General features: G+C 42.8%; 1 protein-coding gene across 1 annotated transcript in view; it reads left to right on the top strand.

Annotated features, from left to right (window-relative positions):
• Positions 1-12,013, top strand: part of LOC140198774 (low-density lipoprotein receptor-related protein 2-like) — a 359,184-nt gene that overhangs the window by 66,915 nt on the left and 280,256 nt on the right. The window contains 2 exon segments of the mRNA XM_072259784.1: positions 1,430-1,643; positions 10,847-11,012. Of these exon segments, the coding sequence (XP_072115885.1) occupies positions 1,430-1,643; positions 10,847-11,012 (380 nt within the window).

The raw sequence follows: 12,013 nt of genomic DNA, 5'->3' as shown, positions 1-12,013 counted from the left end.
TTCCTGATATGCTCTATACATTTATACAGTTTGTTTATTGCTTGGTTGACTTCACGCATGTGATATTTCCACAGACATTTTTTACAAAAACAGTTAAAAATTTTTGTGAAGCACATTTAATGTTGTGAAGCTAACTTCCTCAGGTACTTAAAAATCCCAACTTAATAATATATCAGTAACTGGTATGCTAAATATTTGTTTCCATCTGGTCTGCAAGCTTCCTTGAAATAAACAACTTAGCTAGCTTGTCTGCTTTGAAACAAACTAAATTACACAACCTATTGTCTTATGCTACAAGACTGGTACTGTGCGTTAGCATCTGCTCTGTAGACAGAGCTTGTTTGCAAAGCTGCTCTATAGACAATACTTTGTTTTAACTTTAAATTGATACTGTTTGCTATTTACATTTAAAAAACTGAAGACTGACTCCCATTTATGACCAGAAGCTAAATATTTAGTCAGAAGTTTACTTACAACTGTTTGGCAAAGGATGAATCCCGCTGACCCAGGAAGCAAATACCTATCACATTCCTAAAGGTATATTTCAGATGAAACTGCAACTTACTTGTATAATTAGTCAGGGTGCATTTTGAGTAAAATACTCACAATACGGTCTCCTCTATATAGTGGAGACCAGACATCGAACATGTGACTGCTTTGTGGACAGTTTTACATCTTGCACTGAAGAGCTGCCACAAAAGCATTGACTTTCATGGTACAGTGCATGTCAGTGATGACAAATCTCTGTTCAATCTGTAAATACAACCCAGAGCTTTCAGCATCCATTGCATTAACTGCCCACCTCACTCAGATCTCAGCCACTTTCATTCTTCAAATGAAACTTACCTGTGAACAAGTATAACACCTCAGCCTTCTGTTAAATACATTATATTCTTCCAGAGCAGGGGTTCCCAACCTTTTTTATGCCGTGGACTAATATCATTAACCGAGAAGTCCATGGGCCCCAGGTTGGGAACTCCTGTTCTAGTGTTAATGCTGATAATATCAGGTAAATGATTTTGCTGTTAGCATTTCAAAGATTCAAAGTACATTTATTATCAAAGAATGCATACAGTGTACAACCCTGAGATTCGTCTTCCCACAGACAGCTGTGAAAAAAAGATACACCATGGAAACCTTTCAAGCATTTATGCCTCATTCAGTTCCTTGCCTGCTCCTTTTTTGCCTGGCATCATCATTTGTTTTAGCTTTTAATCTCCTTTGTCTACAACTCTAATTATCCTTTTTAATCTTTCCTTCCCTCTGTATTTCCTCTGCTTATTTACATTTTTATCTTTTCTTTCCGGTTATGAGAAAAATCATCATCCTGAAACATTAACTTTATTTCTTTCTTCACAGATGCTGCCAGATCTACTGAGCATTTCAAGCATGTTCTGTTTTTATTAATAATTCTATGTTGTCCAAATAGATTGAACGAGGCGATCTAAATGGTTTAAACCGAGTCACCATAGTCAGCCACCTTTCTCATCCTCGGGGAATAGCCATATACGAGAACTTCCTTTACTACGCAGGTAGTGATTACGAAGTCATTGAGCGTGTGGACAAGAACACTGGTGAAAATGCAGTTGTGATGAGGAATAATATCGCGGGGTTGATGTCCCTCTGTGTCCACTTCCGAGACAGTGAGTACAACTTGTCATGGGCTGAGTATTAAATAAACTCCTTCGGAGTTACACCATCGTAGTGAAATGTAAATTGTGCAGAGCTATTCTAATGGTACAAAAGGTTCAGTTTTTATATCAGAGTATGTATACAGTATTCAATCTGAAATTCTTACTCTTCGCAGATATCCATGAAACAGAAAAAACCCAAATGATAGAAACATCAGAACCCCAATGCTCCTCCTCCCCTCCTACGTGCAAGCATCCCTCTCCCCCACTTGCACCAGCAAAAACACCAGCCTCCTCTCCTGCCTCACCTCTCTAGAGTCAATCAAAAATTACAGTCCATAAGCCAGGCTGCTCCCCAGAGACACACCTGTTCCAGGCCACTCCTGGAGATATTGAAACACCAGGTTGGCCAGAACAAGAACCCACTGCTCACGGAGAACCAGAGTAAACTGCAGCTGTAGATCACAGACTCTGACAGGACCCCAGCCACATTGAAAAGAAAAGAGAGATGTGAGAAAAGAAGAATAAGCTGTTTCGTGAACAAATTGGAAGAAGTTGTAGATGAACCAGGAGGTGCATTGTCTGCTGAAGGCTAGATCTGTGGCATTCAAGTCTGGCAACGCAGGCCTGTACCAGGAAACCAGGGTGAAGAGACAATTTTGAATGAGGTTGGAGGTGATATCAGATGCACGGTAAATCTGGCAGGGTCTGCAAGCCATTACTTCCTACAAAGCGAAACCCAATAGTATGAATGGCAGTGATGCTTCACTACCAGATGTACTCAACGCCTTCTATGCACACTTTGAAAGGGAGAACACAACTACAGCTGTGAAGATCCCTGCTGCACTTAATGACCCTGTGATCTCCATCTCAGAGGCCAATGTTAGACTGTCTTTAAGGAGAGTGAACCCTTGCAAGGTAGAAGGTCCCAATGGAGTATCTGGTAAGGCTCTGAAAACCTGTACCAACCAACTAGCGGGAGTATTCAAGGACATTTTCAACCTCTCACTGCTATGGGCAGAAGTACCCATTTGCTTCAAAAAGACAACAATTATACCAGTGCCTAAGAAGAATAATGTGAGCTGCCTTAATGACTAACGCCCGGTAGCACTCACATCTACAGTGATAACAGGCTTTGAGAGATTGGTTATGACCAGACTGAACTCCTGCCTCAGCAAGGACCTGGACCCATTGCAATTTGCCTATCGCCACAATAGGTCAACAGCAGACACAATCTCAATGACTCTCCACACGGCTTTAGACCACCTAGACAACACAAACACTTATGTCAGGATGCTGTTCATCGACTACAGCTCAGCATTTAATACCATAATTCTTACAATCCTGATTGAGAAGTTGCAGAACCTGGCCCCCTGTACCTCCCTCTGCAATTGGATCCTCGACTTCCTAACTGGAAGACCACAGTCTATGGGGATTGGTGATAACATATCCTCCTCGCTGATAATCAACACTGGCACACCTCAGGGGTGTGTGCTTAGCCCACTGCTCTATAGGTAGGAAAAGGGAAGAGGTCCTGAAAAAAGACTACAGGGAGTTAGGAAGGAAGTTGAGAAACAGGACCGCAAAGGTAGTAATCTCGGAATTACTGCCCGTGCCACGTGATCGTGAGTATAGGAATAGAATGAGGTAGAGGATAAATGCGTGGCTGAGGGATTGGAGCAGAGGCAGGGATTCAGATTTCTGGATCATTGGGACCTCTCCTGGGGCAGGTGTGACCTGTCCAAAAAGGATAGGTTGCACTTGAATCCCAGGGGGACCAATATCCTGGCGGGGAGGTTTGCTAAGGCTACTGGGCAAAGTTTAAACTAGAATTGTCGGGGAGTAGGAACTGAACTGAAGAGACCGGGAAAGAGGCAATTGGCTCACAAATAGAGAAAGCTTGGAGACAGTGTGTGAGGGAGGATAGGCAGCTGATAGAGAAGAGACGCGTTCAGACGGACGGTTTGAGATGTGTCTATTTTAACGCAAGGAGTATTGTGAACAAAGCAGATAAATTTAGAGCGTAGATCAGTACTTGGATCTCTGATGTGGTGGCCATTACAGAGACTTGGATGGCTCAGGGACAGGAATGGTTACTTCAAGTGCCGGGTTTTAGATGTTTCAGAAAGGACAGGGAGGGAGGCAAAAGTGGAGGGGGCATGGCACTGTTGATCAGAGATCGTGTCACGGCTGCAGAAAAGGTGGACGTCATGGAGGGATTGTCTACGGAGTCTCTGTGGGTGGAGGTTAGGAACAGGAAGGGGTCAATAACTTTACTAGGTGTTTTTTTATAGGCCGCCCAACAGTAACAGGGATATCGAGGAGCAGATAGGGAGGCAGGTTCTGCAAAGGTATAATTATAACAGAGTTGTCGTGATGGGAGATTTTAATTTCCCAAATATCAATTGGCATCTCCCGAGAGTGAGGGCATAAGACTGGGTTGAGTTTGTTAGGTGTGTTCAGGAAGGTTTCTTGACACAATATGTAGATAAGCCTACAAGGGGAGAGACTATACTTGATTTGGTATTGGAAAATGAACCTGGTCAAGTATCAGATCTCTCAGTGGGAGAACATTTTGGAGATAGTGATCATAATTCTATCTCCTTTACAACAGCATTGGAGAGAGATAGGAACAGACAAGTTAGAAGAGCGTTTAATTGGAGTAAGGAGAATTATGAGGCTACCAGGCAGGAAATTGGAAGCCTAAATTTGGAACAGATGTTCTCAGGGAAAATTACGGAAGATATGTGGCGAATGTTCAGGGGGTATTTGTGTGGAGTTCTGCATAGGTATGTTCCAATGAGACAAGGAAGTTATGGTAGGGTACAGGAACGGTGGTGTACAAAGGCTGTAATACATCTAGTCAAGAAGAAATGAAAAGCTTACAAAAGGTTCAGAGAGCTAGGTAATGTTAGAGATCTAGAAGATTATAAGGCTAACAGGAAGGATCTTAAGAAGGAGATTAGGAGAGCCAGAAGGGGCCATGAGAAGGCCTTGGCGGGCAGCATTAAGGAAACCCCAAGGCATTCTACAAATATGCGAAGAGCAAGAGGATAAGACATGACAGAATAGGACCTATCAAGTGTGACAGTGGGAAAGTGTGTATGGAACTGGAGGAAATAGTAAAAGTACTTAATGAAAACTTTATTTCAGTATTCACTATGGAAAAGGATCTTGGTGATTGTAGTGATGACTTGCAGCAGACTGAAAAGCTTGAGCATGTAGATATTAAGAAAGACAATAGACAATCGACAATAGGTGCAGGAGTAGGCCATTCAGCCCTTCGAGCCAGCACCGCCATTCACTGTAATCGTGGCTGATCATCCACAATCAGTAACCAGTTCCTGCCTTATCCCCATAACCTTTGATTCCGCTATCTTTAAGAGCTCTATCCATCTCTTTCTTGAAAGCATCCAGAGACCTGGCCTCCACAGCCTCCTGGGGCAGAGCATTCCATATATCCACCACTCTCTGGGTGAAAAAGTTTTTCCTCAACTCCGCTCTAAATGGCCTACCCCTTTTTCCTAAACTGTGGCCTCTGGTTCTGGACTCACCCATCAGCGGGAACATGCTTCCTGCCTCCAGCGTGTCTAATCCCTTAATAATCTTATATGGTTCAATAAGATACCCTCTCAGCCTTCTAAATTCCAGAGTATACAAGCCCAGTCGCTCCAATCTTTCGACATATGACAGTCCTGCCATCCCGGGAATTAACCTTGTGCACTCCCTCAATAGCAAGAATGTCCTTTCTCAAATTTGGAGACCAAAACTGCACACAGTACTCCAGGTGTGGTCTCACCAGGGCCCTGTACAGCTGCAGAAGGACCTCTTTGCTCTTATACTCAATTCCCCTTGTTATGAAGGCCAGCATGCTATTAGCTTTCTTCACTGCCTGCTGTACTTGCATGTTTGCTTTCAGTGATTGATGTACAAGAACACCTAGATCTCGCTGTACTTCCCCTTTTCCTAACTTGACTCCATTTAGATAATAATCTGCCTTCCTGTTCTTACCACCAAAGTGGATAACCTCACATTTATCCACATTAAACTGCATCTGCCCACTCACCCAGCCTGTCCAAGTCACCCTGCATTCTCATAACATCCTCCTCACATTTCACACTGCCACCCAGCTTTGTGTCATCGGCAAATTTGCTAAAGTTACTTTTAATTCCCTCATCTAAGTCATTAATATATATTGTAAACAGCTACGGTCCCAGCACTGAACCCTACGGTACCCCACTGGTCACCACCTGCTATTCCGAAAGGGACCCGTTAATCGCTACTCTTTGTTTTCTGTCAGCCAGCCAATTTTCAATCCACGTCAGTACTCTGCCCCCAATACCATGTGCCCTAATTTTGCCCACTAATCTCCTATGTGGGACTTTATCAAAGGCTTTCTGAAAGTCCAGGTACAGTACATCCACTGGCTCTCCCTTGTCCATTTTCATAGTTACATCCTCAAAAAATTCCAAAAGATTAGTCAAGCACGATTTCCCCTTTGTAAATCCATGCTGACTCGGACCGATCCTGCTACTGCTATCCAGATGTGTCGTAATTTCAGCTTTTATAATTGACTCCAGCATCTTTCCCACCACCGACGTCAGGCTAACCAGTCTATAATTCCCTGTTTTCTCTCTTCCTCTCTTCCTGAAGAGAGGGACAACATTAGCCACCCTCCAATCCACAGGAACTGATCCTGAATCTATAGAACATTGGAAAATGATTGCCAATGCATCCACGATTTCTAAAGCCACCACCTTAGGTACCCTGGGATACAGACCATCAGGTCCCAGGGACTAATCAGCCTTCAGACCCAACAGTCTATCCAACACCATTTCCTGCCTAATATAAATTTTCTTCAGTTCATCCATTACCCTAGGTCCTTTGGCCACTATTATATCTGGGAGATTGTTTGTGTCTTCCCTGGTGAAGACAGATCCAAAGTACCTGTTCAACTCGTCTGCCATTTCCTTGTTCCCCATAATAAATAATTCACCTGTTTTTGTCTTCAAGGGCCCAATTTTGGTCTTAACTATTTTTTTCCTTTTCACATACCTAAAGAAGCTTTTACTATCCTCCTTTATATTCTTGGCTAATTTACCTTCGTACCTCATTTTTTCTCTGCATATTGCCTTTTTAGTTACCTTCTGTTGCTCTTTAAAAGTTTCCCAATCCTCCGGCTTCCCACTCGTCTTTGCTATGTTATACTTCTTCTCTTTTATTTTTATACTGTCCATTACTTCCCTTGTCAGCCACAGCCTCCCCTTACTCCCCTTAGGATCTTTCTTCCTCTTTGGAACGAACTGATCCTGCACCTTCCGCATTATTCCCAGAAACACTTGCCATTGCTGTTCCACTGTCATCCCTGCTAGGGTATTGTTCTGTTGAACTTTGGCCAGCTCCTCCCTCATAGCACCATAGTTCCCTTTGATCAACTGTAATACTGACACTTCCGAGTTTCCCTTCTCCCTCTTAAATTGTAGATTAAAACTTATCATATTATGGTCACAGGGACCAGCTAATGCTGGCCAGTTTAGTGAGCAGAGCAGCGGACACCCCTGCTGAAATCCGGAGGAAAATACACAGAGGATGCAGAGGGGGATCACAAAGTCGAGGAAAGAGGACCGGGTCGAGACAACAGAGACTTATGGAGAAGAGGAGTTCGGTGGGTAATACTGTTCTGGCTGACCAGAAGTGCACTGAGAGCGGTAAGCGTAAAGGAGTTGGGTGCTTACTGATCCGGTTAACAACAGATGGTGCAATCCGGGGCATATTACGATTGAGGATCGTGTTTGCAGACTGGATATTGAACTTTTTATTGTTGGACTTCGGCCACATTCCACCGTGATACAACACTTGGCGGCACGGGAGGTCGTTCCTACCTGTGGCCATCGAACGTGCAGCTCCTCCTGTGGAGGGTCAGACACCCTGAGCCAATAGACTGGTCCTGGACTTATTTTCCATCTGGCATAGTTTGCATTTTGTTGTTTGATTGTTAGTAGTTTTTGTATTGCTATATTTACGCTCTATTCTTGGTTGGTGCAGCTATAACGAACCAAATTTCCCTCAGGATTAATAAAGTATATCTACCTATCTAAATAAAGTTAGAGCAATTTAAAGTGGACTTGGAACAAAGTCGGTTAGAAGCCACAAATAAACAGAGGGATTTTGAGCTCCCGATAGAGCAGTTAAGGTCTGAGAATCAGTTCTCTGGTTCTAGGAAACCATTTGTTATTAGTTGGGAAATTAAATTGATTCCTCCATTTAATGAGGCAAAAGTGGATAAATATTTCCAGCATTTTGAAATTGATGCTCTGATTTCAGAGTGGCCGAAAGATAAATAACCAGTGCTGTTGCAAAGTGTAATTAAAAGTAAAGCACAAGTTTATACAGCTTTAACTGCTGAGCAAGCACTTGATTATGATATTGTGAAGCAGCATATGCTGAAAGTGTATTAACTGGTTCCAGAAGCTTATAGAGAAAGATTCAGAAATTTGAAGAAACCCGTGGACAAAACTTAAGTGAAATTTGCCTATGATAAATCTGTGTGTTTTGGGCAATGAATTTCCTCTAAAAATGTGAATGGGGAGTATGATAACTTAAGAGAGTTGATTTTAATGGAGGAATTTAAAAGGAGCATCCCTGTTAACGTAAGAACATACTTAAATGAGAGGGACACTGCTACATTGTAGGAGTCTGCTAAATTAGCAGATGAGTATGCTTTAATCCATAAGAGTAAGGTTCCTCTGGGTAGAACTTTTAAAAAGAAAAATAGCACAGAGATTCAAGGTAAACCAGAAATTAAATCAGAAGTTAGTGAGAAAGGTAAGGTTGAAGGGAAGCAAGTGAAGGAAAGATATTTTGGTCCTATTTGTAATTATTGTAAGAAACTTGGTCACGTAATAGCTAACTGTTTCCAACTGAAGAAGAGGGAGGAGGAGGCAGTCCCAGATGCCTATGTGCAACATATTGAAAATCCTGTAAATCCACAGGGTTCGAGAAATTCGAATGAAGCTTTGTCAGAGTCTGACCAAGTTAAGAAGGGAAATGATCATTTTATAACCGATGGATTTGTATCCTTGAAAGAGGGATCCACTCCGGTGCCAATAAAAATCCTTAGGCATACTGGAGCTTCTCAGTCACTGACGCTAGACAGTGTTCTAAAGTATAGTGATGAGTCTGACATCTGCATACAGTAAATTTAAGGCCAGAGTTAGTTTCAGGACCTATTAAAGTAGGACTACAACCCGGTTCACCCGTGGGTGATGCTTCTCTATTGTCAGGGAATGACTTAGCAGATGGATAAGCTTTTCCTGAAGTGCATTTGACAATAAAGCCCACCTCTGATGAACCAAAGATAGGTTCTAACATGGATTCCTCCTGTGTTGTAACCCGAGCTATGCCAAAAAGATTGCTGAGGTGAATGGGTCTGTGCAGGATGAGGTTGCTACCCATGACTGTTCAACTCGGGATTCAAATTTTGAGGATTTGTCAGAAACTTTCTTATCTTCATTGTCTGATCAAAACTCTTGTAGTAAGTCTGACCATGAAGATTTGTCTCTGTCTCGGAAGGAAATGATAGCAGAGCAGAGTAGAGACCCTGAGATTATCAAATTAAAAGAACAAGCTCTCCCAGATAGTGAAATTGAGAGGGTGCCAGTAGGATATCATTTTAAGAGTGGAGTGTTAATGAGGCAAAAACAGTAATACTGTATGAATGTGTCACTGCTAAGGCTAATGTTCACTGCTGAGGTAATAGTTTCTCCGTAGCAGCAATATTTGGGTTTTGGCTGGAGATAATGGGGTTTTGGAATGCAGGGGTTAGCCAATGAGGAAATGTTGCTCTTTCTTGTGTGTCTGGGAGCTGGGTGTTTATCACGGTCTTTTTTTGGTCGAGCAGAGATGAAGAGAGAAGACGTGAATGGAGAGATTTGGTAGACCACCGGACGGGGTGGACTCGGAGCGAGGGTCTGAGGGGCAGCGATGATCGAAGGAGGATTGGCGAAGGGGGAAATCATGAGCTCCAACTTTTGTGCACAGACTGCTTATTATTAAATCTTATGATTTGGGCCCTTTTTCTTTTACCTGATCCATTCACCTGGTCTTCTGTCTTTTTTTCTCTTTCCATTGATGGGTCTGTCTTCTGCAGCTTGTCCCATACTCTGGACTGCTTCCTGCAGAATTTCAATTCAACTCAAGGTCAAGCTTAATTATCATCCAACCATACATGAATGCCCATGAATACAGCCAAATGAAACAGCCAAGGTACAAAACACAGCACCAACAGTCACACACAGCACAAAGCATGTTTAAGATGGTAACCACATGTAAGGTATCAGTAAAATACAGCCACACAAAAAAAAGTCCAGACCCTGAGTCCATGAATGAGGCAGAAACCTGCATTCGACCACAATACAGCTTGTCTTCTGCCGAGTAAACTCTGGGGAGCAACTCAACTCCAGCTTTTCAACTTTCTATTTTCTCCTTTATGTTATCCTTTCTTCAGTGACTGAGTGATGATTTTCCAGTTCATGAAGCAGTATAGGCCATTTATCAGCATTCCTGACTGTAAAAATGCTGCATTATCCTATAAGGATAGATCTAAAGTAGACTTAGATCCACTAAATCCAGATCAATCATTTCCAAATTTTAATGTAATGTAAATAATTACATGTAATTGTTATTAAATAATAATCTAAATGAGCAGACAGCTCAGCAAATCGTTAATTTTATTTATTTATTGAGATACAGCGTGAAATAGGCACTTCCAGCCCTTCAAGCCGCACCACCCAGAATTCCCAGATGTAATCCTATCCTAATCGCGTGAAATGTACAATTAACCTATCAACCAGTACGTCTGTGGATTGTGGGAGGAAACTGGAGCACCCAGAGGAAACACACGCAGTCACGACAAAATTTCCAAACTCCTTACAGGCAGCGGTGGAAATTGAACCCTGGACACCTGTACTGTAAAGCATTGTGCTACTGTGCCGCCCTGATTTTCTCTCTCTCCCCTTCCCCACCCATCTCCCTCTCTCCCCAATCTGATGACTCCTCGGGACTGTGGCATACAAAATTCTAGCATAATTTTGAAGAATTCATATCTTGAACTGTAGGTTAATGCTAAAGAAAAATACTTACTTCCAACTTTTTTAAAGTATCAGTGGCTGTATATTTCAAGCAATTGCATGATATATATTCACTTTATTTCTAAGGGTTGAGTTCTCCTGATGGAATTGCCTTTGACTGGATTAACAGAAGGATTTATTACAGTGACTATCTGAACCAGACAATCAACTCCATAAGTATTAATGGCGGTAATCGTACAATCATTGCCAATGTCCCGAGACCACGAGCTATTGTGCTGGATCCTTGCAGAGGGTAAATTCATCCAGATTAGAATTAAAATTTTCATGTTTTATCACAAGCTATTTTGATTGCTTTAATCTTTTGACATACAGTACTGTACAAAAGCTATATATATATAGCTCGGGTGTCAAAGACTTTTGCACAGTACTGTAGTAATTTTATGTATTGCACTGTACTGCCACAAAAAAAAACAAATTTCATGACATATGTGAATGATGATAAACCTGATTCTGATATGGGTCTCTACTGGGGACTGTGAGTGGGAAGGGAGCAGGGAGAGGGGAATCATAAACACAAAATACTCTGCAGATGCTGGGGTCAAAGCAACACGCACAACACACTGGTGGAACTCAGCAGGTCGGGCAGCATCCATGGAAACGAACAGTCAATGCTTCAGGCCGGAATCCTTCGTCAGGACTGTAGAGGGAAGGGGCAGACGCCCTATAAAGAAGGTGGGGGGAGGGTGGGAAGGAGAAGGCTGGTAGGTTCCAGGTGGAAAACCAGTAAGAAGAAAGATAAAGGGGTGGGGGAGGGGAAACAGGGAGGTGATAGGCAGGAAAGGTGAAGAAGGAATAGGGGAAAACACAGTGGGTAGTAGAAGGAGGTGGAACAATGAGGGAGGTATTAGGCAGCTGGGGGAAGGGCAGAGTGAAACTGGGATAGGGGAAGGGAATTACTGTAAGTTGGAGAATTCAATGTTCATGCCAAGGGGCTGAAGACTACCCAGACAGTATATGAGGTGTTGCTCCTCCAACCTGAGTTTAGCCTCATCATGGCAGATGAGGAGGCCATGTATGGACCTATCTGAATGGGAATGTGAAGCAGAGTTGAAATGGGGGGCAACCGGGAGATCCTGTTTGTTGTAGCGGACGGAGCGGAGGTGCTCGACAAAGCGGTACCCTAATCTGCGTTGGGTCTCACCGATGTAGAGGAGGCCACACCAGGAGCACTGGATGCAATAGGTGACCCCAACAGACTCACAAATGAAGTGTTGCCTCACCTGGAAGGACTGC

Source organism: Mobula birostris, chromosome 6 (assembly GCF_030028105.1).
Source record: "Mobula birostris isolate sMobBir1 chromosome 6, sMobBir1.hap1, whole genome shotgun sequence".
In the NCBI taxonomy this organism is placed as follows: Eukaryota; Metazoa; Chordata; class Chondrichthyes; order Myliobatiformes; family Myliobatidae; genus Mobula; species Mobula birostris.
The sequence above is the reverse complement of the archived record's forward strand: the minus strand, read 5'-3'. Positions and strand labels throughout refer to the sequence as shown.